At 44.3% G+C, this 24069-nt stretch overlaps 1 protein-coding gene across 1 annotated transcript in view; it reads right to left on the reverse strand.

Annotated features, from left to right (window-relative positions):
* The window catches only part of IGSF9B (immunoglobulin superfamily member 9B), a 107087-nt gene that overhangs the window by 18407 nt on the left and 64611 nt on the right, over positions 1-24069 (reverse strand). Inside the window, exons 9-16 of the mRNA XM_048513098.1 lie at positions 18960-19100; positions 17736-17852; positions 13489-13639; positions 11202-11313; positions 5084-5259; positions 3885-4111; positions 1722-1806; positions 718-896 (exon numbers count right to left, since the gene is read on the reverse strand). Of these exons, the coding sequence (XP_048369055.1) occupies positions 718-896; positions 1722-1806; positions 3885-4111; positions 5084-5259; positions 11202-11313; positions 13489-13639; positions 17736-17852; positions 18960-19100 (1188 nt within the window). The remainder of the gene's footprint in view (positions 1-717; positions 897-1721; positions 1807-3884; positions 4112-5083; positions 5260-11201; positions 11314-13488; positions 13640-17735; positions 17853-18959; positions 19101-24069) is intronic.

Below are 24069 nucleotides of genomic sequence, written 5' to 3' on the forward strand. Positions count from 1 at the left end.
TCCTGGCACTCCCCACGAGAGGGGCGGCGACAGCGCAGCCTACCTGGAATCAAGTCTGCAATTGAACCTTATCATAGACTTGGAAAAGACCCCCTTGCAGAGAGGACTACACAGCCAAGGGCAGGGAATTTGTCTACTTCCCAACTAGCGCTCACTGTAGCTAAGGCTCATTCCGCACATGCAGAATAATGCACTTTCAAACTGCTTTCAGTGCTCTTTAAAGCTGTGCGGAATAGCAAAATCCACTTGCAAACTGTTGTGAAAGTGGTTTGAAAACGCATTATTTTGCGTGTGCAGAAGGAGCCTAAGAGAGACTTGTTTTTGACTGTGGAGAAGAATGAATTACCTGCCTTTTCTAGCACTGCATTCCTAATTCAAATTTGGCACCACCCATTTGCTTCTTAAGGTACAAACTCCCCACCCCCCATCCCCCGTCACAGGAGATCCAAGCCCTGATCTTAATTGAGAAACGCTGTATGGGGCCCAAAATTGAGGACATACCTACCTGGGAGTAAGCCCAACTGAGCACAGTTGGATTTATTTCTGAGTAGACATGCCTAGAAATAAACTATTAGTAAATAGTCTCAGCCTCAGAATGCAGCCAACATGCACATAACATACTTCCCCCAAATTTTTGATGCATCTGTCTGTCTTCACCCAGAGATGACAACCACTGAGGAAATTCTCTAGGCATGGTAGCAAAATGGATGGTTTTACTGCTTTTCTTTGCGCTTGAGGCTTTGCTCGCTTTGCCGCCTGCTTGTTGACGGCTAACAAGCTGGCTAAGCGTGTGCTGAACAGGATGGCAGCTGCGAGGAAGCAAATGGTGGCGACAATCCCCGCCAGCACAGGTCGGGCCAAACCTTCGTCTGTCAAGTCTGGCGGGGGGAATATGTCTGGGACAGAGAAAAAACAGAACCTTTCAAGATGGCTTTCTTGGAACGATAGCTTCAACAGAGACAAAAAAATAGCTAAACAAAAGTCTTTTCCACAGAAATTGCACCACCCTCATCCAAGGAGGCAGCTGCGTAGAATTGGCTATGTAGAATCAGGATAGAGGAAACCCGGCTCTTCAAGAGACCCTGGGACTTCAGGCATCTTAATGATTTCAAACACATGTCAAAAAGAGATGCTTCAAGGACTATGCCAGTATGTTTCCACTTTTAAGTGCAAATATAGCAATCACAAATATTTTCAACCAACACACAAAAAAAGCTGACATCAGGAATATTCAAGTTTGTCCAAAATTTCTGGGACTATTAAACCCAAACTAAAAAAAATAGCGATAAAAAAGGTGTCCACCCCTAGTATATATGTCATGGGGGAAAGTTTAATGTAGCTCTCTTCCCAGTGTGCTAGTTTAGGACGCAGGGAGCTTTTTAAAGGGGATACCATCCAAATACATGGTAACCAACCTTCTGCAACTGCTTAAAATGATACAGTCCATAATTCTCACTAAGACATGCAGACATGAGTAATATTGTTTTGGATACTCATACTGCCAGTTGGTTTTTATAGCATCTGAAAAATAATTCTATACCAGTAACTGAAGTGCAATACAATCGAGTCTTAACATTAATACTTAGCATTTATCCACAGCCCTTAACATATACTAACATAAACTTAATCGCAATGGCAAGTTCCCATTTGAAACAAATCAACCCACCAGGGGAGCACTGGGGACTAGGATATGTTTCTGCAAACCCTGGGTCTTCCCCTACCTGTGCTGGATACCCCGGCAATGTTGCTGGGTTCACTGATGAGGTCCTGCATGACAGCCAGAACGCGGAACTCGTACCATGTGTCCTACAGCATGAAGAACAATACATGCTATCACTCGCAGCCAGCAAATGAAAAGGGAAACACGACAAATGGTGATGGATTTACTCTTGATTTAGGTGTATCACACTTCACCTAGGGTCTTGCCATGTATGTATTTTGAGAGAGATCTACCTGTGCTATATAGTCAAAGAGATATTAGTGCTGGTGGCCAACCCAGAAATGTGAATATTAAAAGTCTTGCCAGAAGTATGATCATAGATAAAGTGGTGGTGTCAGGGATAACAATTGACATCCAAAGGTATTTGGTGGGTCTGACTTGGCCCTCTCCTTTACCTCTTCATATCTTCAATTTACACGCACCAAATATTAAGGAACCGTAATATGTAATGGCTCCAATGAATGAATGAAGTTAATGAATGAAGCTCCACTGAAAAACATTGTGTCTGGTGTAATGTCCTGTGTCCTTTTAATTTTTTTTCTTCTGTGGTTTTTCTCTTACAGAACTCAAGATAGTTCTACAATGGCTCATTCACTGCTTCAGCAACCATTTCACTTTCCATTTTACATTAAGGAAGACACTTGACTGAATGTTCCAGCCAGGACAGCCCTCCAACCAATCAGCATTTCTTTTGCTTAAGAGGTTGTAAAGCACTGTAATGGATGATGAAATCGTAAGTGTGGCGTTGCATGCAGTCGCAGGATTCCTCCCTGAAAAAAAAGCCTTCCTACTACATAGTTCTTTTTCATTACCCCAAATGTACCCTCAGTTATATCCTAGGAAATACTTGTATCGCATGTTAACAGATATGACTGAGTGCTAGATGTAGGGACTGATGTAGGTCAAAGACTTACATAACAATTTTTAACTTAAGTACGTTGAACAAGGAAAAAGAAGAAAAGTGCAATAAAATTAACAACCCTCCCTGAATAAATCATGTTCGGAATACAGAGACTTCTCTATTTTTCTTCCATTTGCGTCTACCACATTACACTTTCCTTGGATGCCGTCTTAACCAAGCCTGTCCAGATCCCATTTTCTTAGCAGTGTTTCCTTCACTTTTCTTCAACTCAGATATCTAAGTAATCCTCACAGCCTTGGACCAGAGAAATTAGACTTGCTGAGCAGCTCACCATCACAAGCTATCAGAAGGCAAGCCTCTTCAGTTTCAAACCTTTTCCTGTATTCACCCCCCACCCACCCCCGCTGCATTTTTCTTGTTCTTATAACATTACAGTCTGGTTACACGAGGCCTTATCTCACAAGCTGCAATGTGAAAATATAGTATGTCTACATCAGCGTATCATACACAATGCTCAAAAGGTTTTAGCCATCTATGTCAAATTAATGGCCAACATCAACTCTAGTTTTGCCAGGAGTACCTGGCATGGAATCCCTGAATACATTTGCAAAAATACTGCATACAGCAGAAAAATTCTGGGACTTTTTCTGAGTTCACTGTTGTGTGGAATTATAGCAAGTGGGTCAGTTGAGCCCACTGTGAAGCAACACCACGCTAAACATTCGGTTGGCCCTATGAGGGGCAGGACCTTTACGGCCCTGGCCCCTACATGGTGGGACACGCTCCCTAGTGAGATCAGGGCCCTGCAGGATTTGAATATTTTTCACAGAGCCTGAAAAACGGAGCTGTTCCACCAGGCCTTTACATCAGGCCAGCCGGATCTAAACTGAAACCTAAATGGAAATCAACTGTTAATATGGCCTCCCAGGGATGTATAAGGGTATGGGGATGGCGCCATTATTGTTAATGTTTTTAAGTTGATTTTATCCTGCAATGTTGTATGATTGTGCTGTTTTATGTTGTTATTACTGTTGTTCGCCGCCCTGAGCCCTTCGGGGAAGGGCGGACTATAAATTGAAATAAAAATAAATAAATGAAAATAAAGACTATATAAGCAGCTCCCCTGCAATTCACAGCCTCAGTGACTGTTGGTGGTAACAATGGCCAACTGTCATTCTAATAAGATGGTATGTCACTGCTAATCTTCTCACTGAATCCTGAGCAGCCTCCCCGGAAATCCAGGGTTCACCCAAATCATGGTTGGAACCAATGTCTCATCAGATCAGTCATGCTTCCTCTTACCTGAGTCAAATCCTTGGCAAAAAAATCACTGTCACTCCCCAAAATGGCATCGTCTAAAATTTCCCATCTTTCTCCTATCCGGAATTCCATGATGTAACGGTCAATCGGAAAGCTATGATTCGCTGGAGGAAGCCATGACAACAGGACACCTTGCTGTGTCCGATTGGCTGTTAGGCACCTCGGTGGAGTAACCAGTACCAATGGTTCTGGAGTTGTTACAGGGAATGCTGAGGATAAAATGAAAGAAAATAAGGGGAACAGAAAGTGAGAAAAGCAAATATTTTAACAGAAGCAGCAGGGTCAAAAGAGAAAGTTGAATTCATAGTGCAGTAACACCAGAGTAATTCCGTCTCACTGTGGTTCCCTTACTATAGCAGATGGCCCCTCCCCTCCCCCTCCCTTGCTATCCCTTCTGCCTTGAATTCCCTTCCCAAAACACCTATTTTATTTCTATCCCACCCCCTCCACTGCTGCACCCATATTATGTCATCTCCTTCTTTTCCACCAAAGCCTTCTGCAAAACCCACCTTGTCCACAAAGCCCTTGGCTTAGTCCCCCCCCCCCCCCCCCAGGAAATCAGCCAGAAATAAATGTTAACCTCACTTGCTACGAGAGCCAAAGGGAACAGCACTGGAAGGGAAGATGGAGGTGGGGAACGTGGCACCCCCTAGAGAGGCTCAGGCCCTGCAGTCTGCCGTTAGAGCCCTGCCAAATCCAGGGACTGATAGTCATCCCTTGGCCTACACACATGCTCCTCTCAAGTCCTTTGTTCCTGAAGAAGAGATTTTTGGTGCTCCTATGATCCATACCGTCACTGATGGACCAGGAAGGCTGGGATTGCAAGGAGCTTCATGGCTCTTCATTCTTACTCTGAACAACTCCTATTAAAGCACCATGAGAATCCCATGACCTGGCTCCAACCTTAGTTCATTGCAGGAGAACACGTCTGTCTTGCTTACTGTCCTGCGACAGAACATCGGAAGACCTCTCCTCCCTGGGTTGCCTTCCCACTTTTAGAATTTACTAGCTCCTCAGAGTAGGGATCGTATGTTTTTGTAACGTTCCATGTAAATTGAAAAAAAACATATAAAGAACAATTTCCCAGCTTGTTTCTTTTTAAAAACAATATCACAGCCGCAAAGCTTGATCTGTCAGACTGTAGAATGCCATATTTCCCAGTCCTCTTCTCCAAGGCTCACCTAGAGTATTCACAGTGACCACCTCGCTGAAAGAGCTGGTGCCCAGCTTGTTTTGAGCCAAGACACTGAACTGGTAGGCAGTCTCTGGTTCAAGGGTGTCCATAAGCAGCCAACTGGGGCCAGCCGGGACTGGGAGAGAGAGCCAGTCATGAGGTCCAAACTGGGCTCGTTTCATCCTGGTGAGACAGAAGAAAAACAATCCAAGGGACAGACACTTTGCAGGAAAGGAATCAAAAAGAAAGGACAAGAAGAAAAGAGGGCAGAGAGAAATAGGGTCAATCAACTAATAGTGGAGCTGTTAGAGAGGTGGGATCGAATCTTACCAAGAATGATGACCGCACTGTGCTTACAAAAAAACATTTCAAAATTCTACACCCGAGTAAGCAAAATCTACAGCAAAAGCTGGTCCAGAAACCTCTGTGCAAATTCAGCTAGTCAGAAAAAGCTGTCCAAATTCAGTATATTTTGCATATTCTATTATTTAGTTTCTGCTGGTTATAAGGAAAGGAAAGGACCTGTATGGAACAGAGTAACCAACATCTTTTGATCACTGAAAATCCTATTCATTAGGTCAGTTCTTTGGGCTTCCAAGATTTCAGCATGCATTACCTACATACCTGCAAGCATCCTGCTGCCACCATAACCACTAGGTATTCATAGGAAGCTAAATTCAGAGCTCTTTTGGGGGTGGCTGGTATACTAAGTGAAACGGATAAATAAATAAATAAATTATGTAGTTTGCACAATAGACAGCTGATGCAGTGCAGTGGTTAATAGATTATGTAGACCAAGACACGTGGGTTTAAATGCAAGCTCAGCCATAGAATTCAGTGGGTGATCCTAGACCTACCCCTACCTCCCAAGACTCTTTTACCCTTCCTGAAAAAATAGAGAGGAACAAAAAGTGATCACTCTTGTGTGCTTCTTCTGTGATTACACAGAATCACATTATATCTCTCCCACATAGACCCATTTATTCCACAACAACAAGAGGCAAAGTAGGGTTTCCAGGCCCCCTTGGCCACCGGTGGTGAATGAGGAGGGGTACAATTGCCAGATTCAGATTGGAAAACTCCTGGTGATTTGAGGATAGAGCCGTGGGAGGACTGGGACTTCGGTGGGGTGCAATGCCACAGAGTCCAGCCTCTAAAGCATCCATTTTCTCCAGGGGCACTATGTAGCTTGGAAATAAGATTATTGCAGGGGATCACCAGGTCCCACCTGGAAGCTGGCATCTCTAGGGTCAAGAGACCTCACGGCAATTTTAAAATAAAGGTCACAAGGACACTTTCATGTCTAGCTTGGTCCTAAGGTTCATTTATATAGACACAACTCATGAACTACAAGCAGTCCCCCCCCATTAGGGGAGTAATGGGCAGGAACAGTAAGTTCCACGACACTCTGCTGCTCTCTATGGATCCGGAGCCTGATTATTTCCTGCTAATGGATACTCCTGTGCCACAGAGCCAGTTCCGATAAAAGCCATAGATGCAGATCTTAGGCAGCCTGAGTCACCATCAACAGGACTGCTGAGCTCAGCACACAGCCTGGTTTTGCATTTAATCAGGCCCACCTGTACTGCAGCCCCAGTGAAGAAGGTCTCCGCTTTGTGATTTCATTCCCTCTGGCCTCATTCCCAGCTCTGCTAACGCAACTCAAGGCCAAGCACCCAAATGGCAGAATGCCCGTTTATCTGAATGCTCTACTTTATACTGTGGCAGTCAGATGCGCTTATAGGGAACACCTGCTTCAACGGGATAAGAACTGCTGGCTGTGGCAAATGCAAGGGCACACACAGTCTTCAGCCTGGATCCAGCTAAGATAGCAAAACCAGTGGCTGATACCTCCAAAGGTCCATTAACAAAAGGGACACTGAAACTGCAGACCTTTGAGTTGCTGAAAGGAAACCCAGCCCACGTTGCCCTTTAAATCCATCCATTCTCATATTGATGGGTCTGTGCCTTTTCCCATCTAACCTGTCCTTTCTATCAACAGACTTTGGCCCCTTCCGCACATGCAGAATGATGTACTTTGAAGCTGGATTTTATTGTGCAGAATAGCAAAATCCACTTTCAAACAGTTGTGAAAGTGGATTGAATGTGCATTACTCTGCATGTGCAGAAGGGGCCTTCATCAGTGCAGCAGGCTGCCTCAAGCAGGTCTCTGGAATAGCAGCCTATAATTTTTCTCAACGAACATCTGAAAACACATACTCTGCTCCTTGTTCTGCATCTTTTTCATTGCTCCTCTGATTCTGCAGCTTTATGGATCAGAAGAAGGTGCCTTACAAGGTTAGGCACACTGTTGGTCCATCTAGCACCTAATTTTCTCCTCTGACTGGCAATAGCTGCCCATTTAGGCCACACATATACAAAATGGCACAACACAATTCTGAGACAGTAAGACAAAGGAGCTTAATGGGGCAGGGAGAATTGGACAGCCAAATATAGTTTCTAAGTGCATTAAATGATGAAGGGCTTTTTCGGAAACTTACTGGGGGGAATACTCAATGAGTGCATTGCAACAATGGGATTGTAGACTCACAGGAGGTGCTGTGTGTGCTTTAGGCCACATTATTTGTCCAGTGCAGTGGTGAGGCCTACCAAGTCTGTACAGTACCCTTCACAAGACAGTAAGCTGCCCTACTCCCAAGAATCCTCTGCAAAGTACTGAAGTTCAAAGGTGGATATGGATTTCTTGAGAGATGAACTTGTGTGGCATAGATTCTCTGATGGAAGGAAGATTCAAAGCTGCCCTGCCTGTGATCCAGAACCTTGTAACCACAGATGTAGTTTAATATGGGAATCTACCACCACAGATGCCTGCACTCATCCCCCACGCTTCTGGCAAGTTCTCGCACAGCCTTATGCCAAGAACCAACCCCCTCCACCACCCGCTTAATGCTTCTTTTTCACGCCATATTAACCTATTTTTAAAACCAGGCTCTGAAAATATCTATGGTCCTTAATAGTCAAGTGAAAATGTGCCAAGAAAACTGGCAACAGGCACTGCAGAAGCAGCTGGCACTTCTCTAACAAGGTGAGATGTTGCTCGGAAGGAAGTTTAGTCATTCCTTCTCAAGGACATTTTACTCACAGGACAGCTGTGCGAATTTTGCACCCTACGCCTGTTCCTACAATTGGGCGGGGTTTTTGTCTTTCCTCTGCTTTCCTCCCGCTTCTTTTTCTCTCATATCTTTTTCTTCCTTACGCCAGCTTCTCCTTTTGTCTTCCTATATAATAACTCTCTGCTTCCTGAGTGCCAGCAGTATTCTGTTTCTGAAGCAGAGGAGATTTTATTATGAGAAGCGTGTAACCAGCCTTTATCACAAAACTCCATCTGGTCAACTTTTTAAAAAGGGAGAAAGGAGAGAAAGAAGGCAAAAAGTGAAAACCAACAGGTCTGATAGAAAACACGACTGGATCGGAGAAGGTCACAGTCACCTCTACAATTCTACATTACTGCTGGACGCCAATGAAGGGACAGAATGCCAAGCAGCTCAGAGGCCAGATGAGGGAGCAGTCACTCCTACAGTGCATAATAGTTCAGAAGGCAAGAGATCTGCTGGAGCAGCATTTTGATGTCTGGCCACTCTGTCTATCAGTCAGGATTTTGATCCCTAAGGGATGGCTCAGTCGTGCATGCTAATCACTTGATTGTTTAACGCTGGATGATACGCAGTAGAAAGTGTCAGCTGACCCCAAGGCTGAAATACAGGGCCAGGTGGGGGTTCCTTTGATTCAAAGTGCATGTGATGACCCCACAGAATCACCTCTGGTTGTTATGAGTGTGTCTTTAAATAACCACAAAAGAATGTCCCTAATATATGGAAATTTGGATAGATTCTGCTTCCTTTCAAACTCCTTAGATTAAGGTCTTGAACAATAAAACCATAAAACTTAAATACAACCCATATGTAAAACACTTCCCTTTAACTCTTCCCTGCCGTCTCTAAAATTAAAATGAGCAACAAAATAAGTAGATTGAGGGTCAGAGTCCAGGACACATTCTGTTTACATTCCATTTTCCATTCTACACTGATTCCTATTTCTGTCCTGCAGACACCTTTCTCCCACCCTGCTCCATCAAACCTAATAGACACCATTAGAAAGAATCGCCTATGAAATGACAAGAGATAAAAGTTCTTTCTGTAATGACTCATTCACAAATTCAAATCATAATTTCATTCCACAGTCAAGAAGCAATGGATATGTAAGGGAATCATTCTGTCATGCAGATTATGATATTGAGTAGCTCCTTAGCCAGGATCCTTGTGGTTTGGGGATTTGGTTTAAGAAGGAAGAATGTCCACATCACACAGAGAACTGAGATTTCTCAAACTCTGGTAGATTCCAGTGCACTTTGCAGCTGAACTTTACTGTGCGGAACAGCAAACATCCACTTTCAAACAATTATGAAAGTGGATTGAAAGTGCATTATTCTATATGTGCAGAAGGGGCTCTAGCACAGAGGCTTGGCAGCATGATTACAGAAGTTTTTGTTGATGGAGAGGAAATCACTGATTCACCATTCATTTCTTTGAAGTACTGCCTGAAAACAGGGCAACAAGTAAGACTACTAACAGCCTAGTGGTTAACTGTTGTTCAGAAGTTGCCCGCTCCAAAAGGGTTTACCCAGTTGGAAAGGCTTTGTTGCCAGTGATCTTGACACACACTTTCTGTGCGTGTGCAGGTGTTTTCTGTTGTTTTTACATAAAGATGGTGTCACAAGAGTGGCTGAATGATACAGAGTGGCTTTAATAATTATATAAGAGAGAATTTCAGAAGATACAACTCATCATAGTAGAGTTGTCACTGTCAGAATTGCTGCATCTATAACTGCAGCTCCACTTCTACATAGTTCTTAAAGTCTGGAAAAGAGATAAGAGAACTCTCTGGCACCATTTGAAATTTCAGCTTTTTGGAACTTTGCCAGAAAAATTTAGGGCAATGCCAGATTTTCTTCTGAAAGTCCTCTGAAATCTCCAAAAGATTATTGTATACTTTCGTGCCAGTATTCAATTTGTCCCCGGCTTTCTCTTGTGGGGAGAGGAAGGGGAAGGAGCTTGTAAGCCACCTTGAGTCTCCTTACAGGAGAGAAAGGTGGGATATAAAGCCAAACTTTTATTCTTCAGACTCTCCTTCATCTTGTAAGCAGTAGTTTCTCAGGCTATTCAAGCCCTTATCCAGCCCTTATCCCATAGCTAAGGTTTTGGGGTTCTAACGAAGGTCTGAGAAAGAGCAGCCCTGAATTAGCAGGGCCCACCATTGCTGCCTGGGAAGGGCACTGAAAAGAGGCCCCACCATGCCTCCCCTTGAAGGGCAGAAGGCAGGCAGTGGCCACGCCCACTATGGGCATCAGCAGGAAGGGCGGCCGGGAGCCTATGTGAGGCTTCGACCCGGCCCTTGGCCCCACCCTGGAGCAGAGTGGTGCCGAGTTTCCCACCCACCTCTCCCCCTTTTCTTGCTGCACAATCTCCCCAACTAACTGCTACAGGAAACAATTTTGAGGGAAGAAAATGTGCCCAAGGCCCAAATCCATTTGCAAATGGATTTTGGCTCATAGCTTACAAGCTTGTTACTTCTGAACTGGGAAGGAGGGGGAGCTTGCTTTCAACTTCTACCAATTATGAAAAACTTGGCAACATCATTGAGTGCAGGAGGACTGTCCCGAAGTTGACCTCTGCTTGCATTCCAGAGGGATGTAGCACATTCTATGACTTCGGATGAATGCACATGATGCAGCAGCCCTGTGGCTGGCAATGTGGTCAGTGCCTGTGGATGGAATCCAAAGTGTTGAGATTCATGGGAAAATAAGGTGAATGTAAACACACGTAATATAAATAAAATCATCATCTCTCTTCTGAGCGCAGTCATTTAGCCCCATTCTGTACTTCGAGCAGGGACCTAAAATCTTCTTTAAAGGCAAATCTGTATCTCTTGTTCCTTCTGCTCATCACGAGAAGACAGCAGACATTTAAGCACATCAGTTGGACAAACAGTTAAAGTGAACTCAGCCTGAGAATGGAAAATCCCAGACCTACTCCAAGCTCTGGCCGAGTAGGAAAGAAAAGAAGCAGAGAGCAAAGCATGCTGGGATGACTCACAGAGGGCCGTACCAAACTGAGAATGTCTGTTCGTATCCGCCATCATAGCCAGGCTCCCAGGAGACGTTGGCAGAGGTCATGGAGACTGTGACACGCACACTGCCCGGGGCGTGGGGGCTGGTGCCTGAAGGGAGAGGGGGAAGGACAGCAGAATCATAAATTAGGATGCACGGAGAGATGTGGAGATCTACAAGCTAAACAACCGGGATGTCCTTTCAGTTTTGAGCAAATGCCACTGTTTTAGAGATCCCCCCGCTTCGACTTCCCTGCTGCTTAACCTCAGCTTTTTCTAGGGGATAATTTTTTAAAAAGCATTGAACCCATTACTCCTTGTTCCAGTCTCTGGAGCAGCAGAAAACAAGCTTGCTCCCTCGCCAACATGACATCCCTTCGAATATCTAACCATGGCCATCACATCACCTCTCATACTTCTCTTCACCAACCTTCGTTCAACCTTAACCTTCATTTGTACCTATATGGTGGCTTGTCTGAGGAAGGAGCTACTGGTCTGCTTTCTATAGCACCACCAGGAAGAAGACCAGAGAATGGGACTAAAGATGCCAGCCCAGCAGAGATCAAGTGGCACATGGCCATCAAGGCTCTCATTCCTCAGCATGAGCAAACTGAGGTAGGCAAACCAGGAGAACCCTACAGAATGGCTCCTTCCCATTTCAGCACAATTCCAAACTCCACAGAGGTTAAGTTTGTCTACAGAGGACCCATGTGATTGACTTCTCCCACGCAATCCTGAAGTTACCAATCAGCTCAAGAAAAAGATGTAGCTGCCATGGGTCCTAAATGATGAACATAATGGCATAAGTGGTAAGGGAAACATGCTCAGCCCAGCAAGGAAATAACCTTTTTCTCTCCTAAGCTACCCAGAGATGTGGACAAAGTAAAAAAAAAGGGCAGAGATTTAGAGGCAGCATCACTAGAGCATGAAATTAAAAGAAAATGTTGCTCTTCATCCTGGGAACCATTTCTGACTTGTGCCTTTGGACCCAACATTTGCCAACATATGAGAAATATGATCTTTCCTTGACACTGAATAGCAGATCATCTTTCTCCTAATTATCTTCGGAACAATGTATTTGCCTGGGGACCCAAGAAGAGGACCCACAGAGCTAAGAAACCTCACAAAACTCACAATCAAAAGGACCAGTCTCTAAAATGTAGGAAGTCCATAAAATTCAAGAAAAAAATCTGGACGAATCTCAACAAGCAGTCTCCCTATGGTCCTTCGGACCAGGGAATAATGAGCCAATGGTTTATGGGGGCACAACAAAGCTATTTCCTATCCTCTCTGTTCAGTCTCACTCAGCCACACCTTTATTAATGATCTGAATCATCTTTATTCATCATTAATTATTGGTTGGATCATTGTTTGTACGGACTTGGCTGATTACTCTTTTATGGAAATGTTTATTGTTGTTTTGCCAGGTTATCACTTGATTGATTGTACTACACACATTTACTGGGGGAGGTTAGGAATCAATTGTTTCTATTTGATAATTCTGCTTCATCTGGGGCATTCCTTAGAATATAAGCATGGGGGAGCAATCAGTTAGCTAAATATTCTTCTCTGTTTTCATTATTCAAATGTGGTTCTACTTTCCAAGTCGTTCTCATCAACACACTACTAATTCTCCTTCCATTCTCCTTTACAAGAGACACTTTATCAGCCACAGCACAGGGATTCCTCTTGCCAAATCATGATGTCCTCGGTGCCTGTATTTAGTCTTCATCCACTCTGACCTTGCTGCTGAACATCCCATTCAATCACCTTGTTCTAGTCTCCATCACTTCCCTGGATCTCAATATAGTCTGCTGACAACTTCTCTTACTTTCTTTCGGAACAGTGATTTCCCAAGGATGTACAAAGGCTATTTGCTTCCTTTTGTAAACGTTTTTGTCTTCCAGAACACTTTCTGCACACGTTTGGAACACCTCTCTGCAAAAACAAGTCTGCAAATTTTGCGCTGGGACGTTTCCATGACTCCTCAACCACCACAGTTGCCCATTCAAAAGCACAGTGTCGCATATCATGAGCAGACTGTTTTCTCAAAAGTCGATATGAATCACTACTGAACAACCAGCTTCATTGCACAAAACCTTGTGCTTTCTTTTTTTTTAGCGCATAGAGCTATTTGCAAACTTATTTGTACGTTATGTCCCTTTACTTCAGTAACGAATACAGTCTTTTCACTTAAGGGGGAAAACCAATTACAAGTCTCTGCAGTTCTTTGATGGCCAAGGTGCAAGAAAAGCTAACAAACCTTTCACACTGTTCCATACCTACCAATGACTGTCAGATGAGTGCTAGCAGTTATGCTTGTGACAATGTTGGTAGCGACACATTCCCACTCTCCGTGGTCCTCCTTACTGAGAGATCGGAACTGCAGGCTGCCACTTGGAAGGGTGTTGTGCTTGCTTCTGCTGGGCTTCCCTACCTTGGTCAAACAAGAGAGAAAGCGCAGGGAAAGGAAGGAAAAAAACACAACTCAGAGACATGTTGCAAGGGCATGGGAGCAGGTATCCCATGCCCTCCCTCCTGGGGCCACGTTCAGATGTCTAACGAAGGGCGAAGCAAAACTGATGACTCGGATAGTCAAGCCAGGGCCACTTCCCCAGAAATAGTCTGGATGGGTAAGGGAGGTGTGGAGAAAGTAGCTAGGAGCAAAACTGGTGGGCTGGAGAAACAAGGAAAGACTTGCAGAACAAAGTGTAGCAGAAACAAGCAAAGGCAGAGCAAGGGATGGAATCTGTGAGCTGCACTTCAAAGTGCCTCGTTGCACAGATAAAGTCTGCAGACAGGAAGAGGAAGTTGTAAAAAGACAGGAAAGGGCAAGCGTCAATCACTACGTGGAAGGGAGGGACAAGATGGAAAGCTCTTTAGTCTGCTGGGCCCAAGGAGGCCTGTGACAGGGATGACTTCGGACACATGTTCTACCATTAAAAAAGCAAAACTCCTTGTGACATACCAAGGTGTTCAAAATTTTGAAATTTAAAATATGCAGGCTGTCTCAACTGTTAGGGCATAATTAACTAATTCTTGTTCAGAAGCTCTGAAATGCTTCGCAGGGTCAGACCAAGGTCAACATGGTCCTGCATTCTTTATAAAAATCCAAGCCACCAAAAGGTGCCAGAAGGTCTACCAGAAACAAGCCAGCGGTTCACTTGTGGTCTGCAGGCTTCCTTCCGTACACTCCAGCTCATGGTTTTCCAAGAGATGCAGAGTTGCCCTCCCCCAACTGGGCTCTATCCCAAAGAAGAAAAGGAAGAGGAGGAGGAGGAGGAGTTTAGATTTATACCCCACCTTTCTCTCCTGTAAGGAGACTCAAGTTGGCTTACAAGTTCCTTTCCCTTCCTCTGCCCACAACAGACACCTTGTGAGGTAGGTGGGGCTAAGAGAGCTCTGAGAGATCTGTGACTAGCCCAAGGTCACCCAGCAGGAATGTAGGAATGCAGAAACACATCTGGTTCACCAGATAAGCCTCTGCTGCAGCCTGCATGGAGGAGCAACTGATGATCCTTCAGGGGCCACTGCCTAATGCCAAGGGGTGAGAATTCATCAACATATACGTGAAGATTCAAGAAAAGACTCAGAACATCATGCGTGTTGATTTTTTTTCAGATAAATGTGGTGGTAGGAATAATGTAAATGTTTGCTACGACATTAGCAAATAGGGAAGAAACACCTCAAGATCTTTTATTGAACTAATCTCTGCCAAAGCCTGTAAAATTCTGCAGAACTCTTCATGAGGCAGGAACTAAGTGAAGAGTTCTGTAAAGACTGCATATGCTGACCTAAGCAGGAAGTACCACAGCAAGATATATCAGCCTTAAATGACTTAGAAAGGAGGGGAAAGATATGATAAAGGCAGGCACTTGAAAAACAGAGATTCATATTATATGACCAGTATAATATGTGCATATTGATTCCTTAATCCTTGACAATCACAGTTGACAGCTGATTCAGTCTGGAACCTGAAATATGTCTGGCACGCCCTGCTAAAAGGCTCACCCACACAGTGCTTTTTATGATTCCTAATCCAGTCCCAGAAATCTGACAACTGTAGTGCTATGAAAGGATTGAGGACCTCCAACAATGAAATTTGATGCATGGTCAAAATAAATTTGAATTCACAAGACTACAAGACTACAGGATCCTTTTTTTGAAAGAGGGCTGATGGCCGCGATGGATGACCTCTTTCAGTAGATGAGTTTTAAATTAACAAATTCTTGCACTGTTATTGCTTTCAGCCACTAGATGGAACTGTGGTCCCGTGGATTTTGGTCTGCGACTGCCATGACATCATTCTGGCTGCATGACGAGGCAATCGCCCAGGCTTCTTTGGGGATTCAGGTTTTTCCATTCTACTAGAAGGTGATCCTATACAGCTAACATTTGCTTGGGACAGTATTTTTGTGGGAACAGGGTATTTTTAAAATTTATCTTTCACACTATGGCAAATAAAAGGAAGAAAGGACATATGTTATGGGTGATGTGTAGATGGGGTATGCCAACAGGCAAGGAATCCCAGAGGTCATGGGTGAAAGAGAAGTCCAGCAGGTCCAATGCTAGACATAAGATATGACCAGATTCTGAAGAGGATAGATTACTGAGGATCCTGAAGAGGATCAAAGGAAGCCAGACAAGGTGAGGACCGCAGCAGTCAGTGAACACAGCTGTAAAAATGCTGTGCGCACAGCAGAGACGGAATATGATTCAACAGGACATGAAAAGCTATCAGTACGACTCAAGCTCAAAACTGGTCCTGACTGGTGTGGGGGGATTTCAGATGAGGATTCAGCTCTGGTGGCTCCACCTAGCAGCAGCCAAAGGGAAAAAAATATATAGGGAAACCAGTTAGATTAAGAAACCCCTTTATACTGATAGGTTAGAGCAGCTCGTGTGACACTGGCCAGCTCTTGTAAGGATTTCCACTTTCTCCCTGGGGTGATCAGGAGCCTCAGACCAGATTCGCCCATGTCACCAAATAAGCTGAGAATGAAGCGGTAGGATGAACTGACCCACTTCAGACTGCCAAGAGTGGATTCCAGCTCTGAACATCCCTTTCCCTGCAAACAGAAAGCTCGCCCACCAGGGATCTACCTCCCCTCTTTGCTCTCTACGCTGGCTTTTGGTCTATAGAGAGGCAGTAAATCCCTTCCCATGCCAGAAGCAAAAGAATGAACTTCTCCATACAATGGAATGACTTCTGGCCACTAGCTTTGATCATTTAAAAGCTTACTGGAGAAAATTATGAAGGAGTGCTTCATCAGTGGTGTTTGTCATGGTTACATGGAGCCTCCATGGTCAGAGGCAGGATACCGCCATACCAGCTGCTGAAAATATCACAATGTGGGTAGGAGCCATTGCCTTCATATCCTGTTTGTGTCGTGTCCAGAACTATTTGACTAGCTGCAGCAGGAAGGGCAGCCATGAAGGAAGTAGAAAAGATTCTTAAGTGGGTTACTGGCAACCAAGATCAAGTTAATTCATGCCATAGTGTTCCCTATTTCCATGTAAGGGTGTGAAAGCTGAACAACGAAGAAAACCTGACAGGAAAAGAGTATATTCCTTTAAAATATGGGATTGGAAGAAAATATTATGGATACCGTGGACCACCAACCTCCCCACACCCCACAAATAAGTGGGTTCTAGATCAAATCAAGCCTGAACTGTTCCTAAAAGCTAAAATGACTGAATTGAAATTGCTGTACCTTTGTCATATAGCAAGTAGACAAAAGTCACTAGAAAAGACAATAACGTTAGGAAAAGTTGGAGCCAGCAGGAAAAGAGGAAGACTCAACATGAGACGGACTGACTCTGTAAAGGAAGGCCCACAGTTTGCAAGTTCTGTGCAAGGCTTTAACAATAGCATGTATTGGAAGACATTGACTCTTCGGGTTGCCATGAGTCAGAAGTGACTTGACGGCACTTAACACACACTGTAGGAAAGGATGCTGGACTAGACAGATCTTTGGTCTGACCCAACAGGACCCCTTTTCTGCTCAAGTGTTAGGGAAACACAAACTGTGACAGTGGGACAAGGGAAAGTAAGTTCAGGAAGACACCACGGAGGAAGAGGAAAAAAACTCAACTTGAACTCCCTCCTCTCAATCAACCATGATCTCCTGCTCTTAGCAACTCATCATAGCCTGCGGACCCAAAAAATCAATAGGGTGCACCATCTCGGCATTCTTCTGCAAAGAGGTTAGTTTGTCCTGCACGGAAGCAGTGGGAAGGGAAGCCTGAGGGGGGAACGGCCTGCAGTCAATACTAGTGCAGAGCGGCAAGACAAGGGGGCGGGGAGCGGCTCGTTTTGCAGATGCTGCTGCTAAGGGTTTTGCCGTACTAATGCTTTCTTGCAAGGAGCTGGCTTTCCCCCACCCACCTGCGGGACAGGGCAGCAGTGGTACAGCCTGAAGCAAAGCAGCTGCATCTGCAGTTTGCTCTTACCAGGACAGAGTGTGGCTTCTCTGTCTGCAATATTCATCAAAAGCCAAAGGCACTGCAGATTTTTCTGGCAGGCCGGGTACCTTTCTCCAGGCGATGACAGGAAAAGGGTCTCCTGCAGCGGCACAGGGTATCAACAGCTCCCTCCCTGCCTCTTGTCTGTACTCCCAGCCTGGTAGCACCGTGAAATAGGGCGGGTCCTGCAGCGTGGGTGGTGCAGGGAGAGAAGGGGGGGAAACATGGGTAGCATGGGGAGAGAAGGGGGGGGGGGGAAACCGATCAATTAAGCTATTCCCAGCCAGCCTGCAACCAAGTGTGCATTAAAAAGGGCTGCTAAAGGAACTTTTAGTCAATTGAATGTCTAGCTTTTAGGGCAGCCATTAACAGATTACACTTTAAAAACATACAAGCATCCTCTGTAAATTCAAGTATCCTCTGCAAATTCAGCGATATTTTCTCCAACTCGACTACTCCTTCACTGCCTCACAAACGTTTGCTCACATGAACTTGTTCACATACCAGAATTCGCCACCTAGTTCCAAACATTATAATAAAGGGAATAGGGCTGCCATGAAATAGAATTGTTCAGAAGGTCACTTGGGCAAAGGGACCCAAGCTACAGTTCATGGTTTCATTTATGGTATGCATTTCTTGTTTTTACTGCATGGTTTCCTAGTCCCTGTAATCCACTTTTTGCATCATTGCATTTATGGCATTAGGTTCTAATTTTTCCAGTCTTATTGCTACTATTATTATATGTCTCATTACTACTATTATTATATATCTTGCTGTTTCTATTGCACTGCTGCTCTTATGGCATTGCCTGACTTGCAGAAAAGTGTACTAGAAAGTAAATGCATACATAAACAAACACCTGCATGCCCCAATTTCATGCACAAACAGCTGACCAAAGTGGCAATAGCATTAATGACTGTCCACTGAAAACATGACTGCATAGTCTTTCCTCTTACCTGGCATTTGTGCTGTCTTTCAATGCTTTAAAGAATGTGGAATGTTCACCACAGAAACAGAGCCAATTAACTAGAAAGGACACATTTCCATCAAATTAAACCAGAACGCTCAGAACCAATAGCTATGGAGGTTCCCATAAACCAGTCTCTTCTGCAATTTCTTCGGTTTCTTCTGTTGAGTTGATCTGATTGGGGAACCAGAGATATGCACTATACCCCTCAGATCCCTTCCAATACACCACCTTTTTGTCCTGACAACTGGCACTTTGCTGAAGTTCTTGTACATGATCTATATTTCTAAGGTTTTCAGAATAGCCATAGATTAATATGAGATACCTTCAGTACCAGTCGGGCAGGGGGGGACTGGCCCATTGTACCCAGGGCATTATAAGGCACGCAGGTGTATGTGCCGAGAGCTTCTTCTGTTGCCTCTTCTATTCTAATTGAGCCATCTTCCATCAGACTCCATCCAGAAAACTGCAAAAGCAAGAGAAGAAATAAGAACATAAGAACAAACCAGCTGGATCAGACCAGAGTCCATCTAGTCCAGCTCTCTGCTACTCGCAGTGGCCCACCAGGTGCCTTTGGGAGCTCACATGCAGGATGTGAAAGCAATGGCCTTCTGCGGCTGTTGCTCCCGATCCGCTGGTCTGTTAAGGCATTTGCAATCTCAGATCAAAGAGGATCAAGATTGGTAGCCATAAATCAATTTCTCCTCCATAAATCTGTCCAAGCCCCTTTTAAAGCTATCCAGGTGAGTGGCCATCACCACCTCCTGTGGCAGCATATTCCAAACACCAATCACACGTTGCGTGAAGAAGTGTTTCCTTTTATTAGTCCTAATTCTTCCCCCCAGCATTTTCAATGTATGCCCCCTGGTTCTAGTATTGTGAGAAAGAGAGAAAAATTTCTCTCTGTCAACATTTTCTACCTCATGCATAATTTTATAGACTTCAATCATATCCCCCCTCAGCCATCTCCTCTCCAAACTAAAGAGTCCCAAACGCTGCAGCCTCTCCTCACAGGGAAGGTGCTTCAGTCGCTCAATCATCCTTGTTGCCCTTCTCTGCACTTTTTCTATCTCCTCAATATCCTTTTTGAGATGTGGCGACCAGAACTGGACACAGTACTCCAAGTGCGGTCGCACCACTGCTTTATATAAGGGCATGACAATCTTTGCAGTTTTATTATCAATTCCTTTCCTAATGATCCCCAGCATAGAGTTTGCCTTTTTCACAGCTGCCATGCATTGATGAGGGTCTCCAACTCCAGGTTGGGAGATTCCTGAAAATTCAGCGTTGCAAGATGAGGGTCTCCAACTGCAGGTTGGGAGATTCCTGGAAATTCAGAGTTGGAGCTTAGAGAGGGAAGGATTTGGGGAGGGGAAGGAACTTAGCAAGGTTTAACGGTGTACAGTCCACCCTCAAAGCAGAAATTTTCTACGGGGGAATTAATCTCTGTAGACTAGAAATCAGTTGTAATTCTGGGGATCTGCGGGTGAGTAACTCTAGATTACAGCATGGTGTTTCTTTGCATCATTCTCCATCGGGGCCCTCACAGAGGAGCTCTTTCCCTGTTTGTGGAAACATAAGACACTCTCTATCTTACAAGTAACAGTTCACCAGGGATGTTTCAGGTTGGAGAAACAGTGCAGGAGGAAAGGGTTAAACCATGGCCCCAGTCTGAATTGGGTTCCTACTCAGCTATTATTTACCAAGGAAAAAATGAATGGGAATGTCAAAGCCACGTTTTCCCAGAGGCTTGTCTAATCTGACAAGTGCATTTGTGCTGAAGTTTGCAGCATCCTCGGTCTTGATCATGGGCATGGGCTGGATAGTGCAGCAGTAGGGATCTGAATGTGTGGGCCAGACGTGCAGTGATGAGGATCTGTGATGAGATCCCCAGAAATGTAAAGTCATGTGTTTGCCCAGCCCGGCTGTCGTCTCTTCTGACCGGGCTTCCAGGAGAGCCTGATGTCACCCGAGCAATCCTAAAAATACCGCACATTCAATTGTCTCATTCTCCCAGACAGTCAATGAAAACACTAGACTGTCCTAGTCAATACCGGATACCCGCCAACCCTATAAGAGACACCATAATTCTAGGATGAGCTTCACAGTTGCAGTATCTTCTTTTTCCTCTGGCTATTCACCTAACTCAGCTGCAGGCATCTGTTTAAATGAGTGTGTTTCTGGCCTGGAATTTTTAATATGCTGTTGTTTCTCCCCGTGCCATCAGCTGGCATTTAAAATATACTTTGTTGTAATACAGTTAATAGGTCAAAAGATGCTGCACAGTTCTGTTTGTATAGCAAACACTACAGCTGCACCTACTATCTAGGGAAGGATTATGTATAGTTTCATGCTTTCCATGATGTGGTTGCTTTTATTTTGCACGCACACACAGAGATGATAAGCCGCTAAGTCCACAGTTTTAAACGTAAGTCTGCCGAATTGGATGGGGTTTTCTTAATCTTTTCTCTTTTTCGCTGTTTTCTGATGAGAATCACCCCACCCTGCTGCTTTTACTTTGCAAGGGAAAAGATATTTAAAAGAAAAAAATAAGCATTACCTTGAAGTGTGGCAGGAGGCATTATCCCCTGTATCAGTTTCAGTACAAGAATGAACAATGGCCCCTGTTAAATGCTTACAAAGAAACTCTGTAGAGGCCTCTGCCTGTAAACATTTGCCTTACTGCCAGGGCAAGAGTGAGCAGCAGGCACTGAATCTGGGATGGAAGAGATATAAGGTGGAGAGACAGCCAGTGTGCCTAACCCTGATCCTACCTAAAAAGAAAACTATGATAGAAACCAGCCAAATGAGTAGAGATGTATTGCAAAAAGCAAGCATCATGGGTCTGTTTCTCTCAAGAGAGAAGCAAAATTGAAAAAAAAAGGAATATATGAACTTGCAGGTTTGTAAAATCTAGTCCTTTCTTTTTTGCCCAGATGAAAAGCTGAAGGCAGCAAATTAGTCATCAAAACAAGGTAACACTGGGAAGCCCCATACAGAATGGAGATTTCTTGCAAAACACAAAATCCCTTGTCGACATTTTAGACAGCATTTGCAAGCCTTTCAAATGATGTCAGCTGGGAGATGGTCAGTTATCATAACTGGCCTACTTGGATGGCACAGATGTATCGCTTCAGGGAAACATGTTGACACATAACCCTGCTAACGAGACATGGACAATTTCTCCTCCTGGCATTGGTTTGAATCTAGCTCAGGTCAGTAGCGCTCAATAGTCACAGCTACTGAACGGCCATATGGGGGCTTTTGGAAATGCAAGGACCTCCAATTAGTTCCATTATCATTACAGCTGGCATGAAGACTTACTGAAAGCAAATCAAAGTACCAGCCCTGGTTACAGACAACTACAGCTTACCCCAAAGTAAGCCGCTCTTTCAAACCAAGTTGCCCCGCGTTGCTTCCCGATGGTGAAGTGCAAGACCCAGACCAGGGAAACTGCCCATGCTAAATCAGGTCAAGGATTTATCAAGGTTCAAAGTTGCCACCAAGGCTTCAAACACGTTTAAAAGGTGGAAGAGGTGAAATCTCATGTAACATTAAAACGAATGCAACGAGACAGGCTATTTATTTCATTTTTTTAAAAAAAAATTGCATGTTGCCTCTTCAGGAAACTGCCTGAGGTGGATTACAAATAAAAAATGATGAAAACAACACATTAAAAGATCTCAGTTAAAATCTACACTAAAACAGTGTTTTTGCCCGAAGCCCAAAAGAAAACAATACAGGCACCAGGTGAGCCTCAAAGGGGTGGGCAATCCACTAGCAAGGGGCCCCTACTGAAAAAGCCCTAACCTTGGGCCAGTCACCTGCTCTCAGCCTGACCTACCCATACAGTTGTTGTGAAGATACGAGGCGGGGGGGACAGGACACAGTATAGGACCCTTTGAGTCGCCACTAGGGCAAAAGCAGAGTGAGAAAGAAAGAAAGAAAGAAAGAAAGAAAGAAAGAAAGAAAGAAAGAAAGAAAGAAAGAAAGAAAGAAGAAAGGAAAGAAAGAAGGAAAGAAAGAAGAAGGAAGGAAGGAAGGAAGGAAGGAAGGAAAGAAAGAAAGAAAGAAAGAAAGAAAGGAAGGAAGGAAGGAAGGAAGGAAGGAAGGAAGGAAGGAAGGAAGGAGGACGGACGGACGGACGGACGGACAGATCTGATTAGCTTGAAAATAGGCAGCAAATTAATGTCACTGGATCATCATGTCATGCGCTGAGAAAAAAATAGCTGGAAGCCTGCCTGGAAGAGAGCTTTATTCAGCATCAGATACTTGTGTCATCATTGGACCCAGGAAAGAAAAAAAAACCTTTCCTCCTGAGAAAGAAAAAAAGGGCTTCCCTTTGTTGCAATGCTATACAGAGTTATGCCCAGTGGTGGGATCCAGCAGGTTCGCACCACTTCGGCAGAACCGGTTGTTAAAATGCTGCTTGTAAACAACCAGTTGTTAAATTATTTGAATCCCACCACTGGTTACGCCAGTCTAAATCCATTGATTTCAACTGGCTTAGACTAGAGTAACTATACAGAATCTCTCTGTGAGATAATACATGTCATTGCAGTCCACTCCCAAATATCTTAATTTTATTTATTTATACTTTAGATTTATTTGCCACCCTCCCCCGAAAGGAAGCACGGCTCACAGACACATAGAGGCTTGCTCCTCTGTAAGCATGTATCACAGTGCCCTGGTATATATCGATGGTGAAGCTTCAAGAAGGACTTGTTTACTCTGAGATTAATTAACTTGCAGAACTGACTGCCACTAAGGTGCACTGAAGAACACTAACAGGAAGACTTGGCACACTCACAGAAAACAATGCCATCAGAAGCCTCAATGACTAAATGGAAGTTCCAGGTCCAGAACAGCAACCTTCAGAATACTAATGATGGGGTGGATAACTATGGGAGAGACTTGTAGACCACCTGGGAGCACCTGGCTGGCCAACGAAACAGAACATTAGACCAGATGGAGGCAAGGTCTCGTCCAACATGGCTGTTCTTATGTTCACACATACAGGGTTGCAGCCTTAGGTTCAGTAAACTTCCACAGCTATAATGGCAACATTAGCCATGTGCTTAAATGTCTCCCATGGAGACCCACAGGGTTTCAAAGTACTCAGCCTTGGCTGGAGTGTGCCCATGCTTAGCACCACCACCGCCACTGAAGTCAAAAACCACACGGCTAAACAAATCCAATTTGAAATGTGCAGATTATAACCTTTTAAATTGTTAATATTTCAAGCGAGCTCTAAATATTGAGCATTCCCCTTAAATATTTAAAAGACTGAATTCTTTGCTAGGACTTTCAAACCAAGGCAATGGCAGGACCAAGTCTCGTTAAAGAGGATCTTTTAAACACCAGATTCCCATATATAGCAACAACTGCAGGATGACACTTTATGGCTCCATTGGTGTTAGATTAATGATGCTTAC

The sequence above is a fragment of the Sphaerodactylus townsendi genome, linkage group LG12, assembly GCF_021028975.2.
Source record: "Sphaerodactylus townsendi isolate TG3544 linkage group LG12, MPM_Stown_v2.3, whole genome shotgun sequence".
Classification (NCBI taxonomy): Eukaryota; Metazoa; Chordata; class Lepidosauria; order Squamata; family Sphaerodactylidae; genus Sphaerodactylus; species Sphaerodactylus townsendi.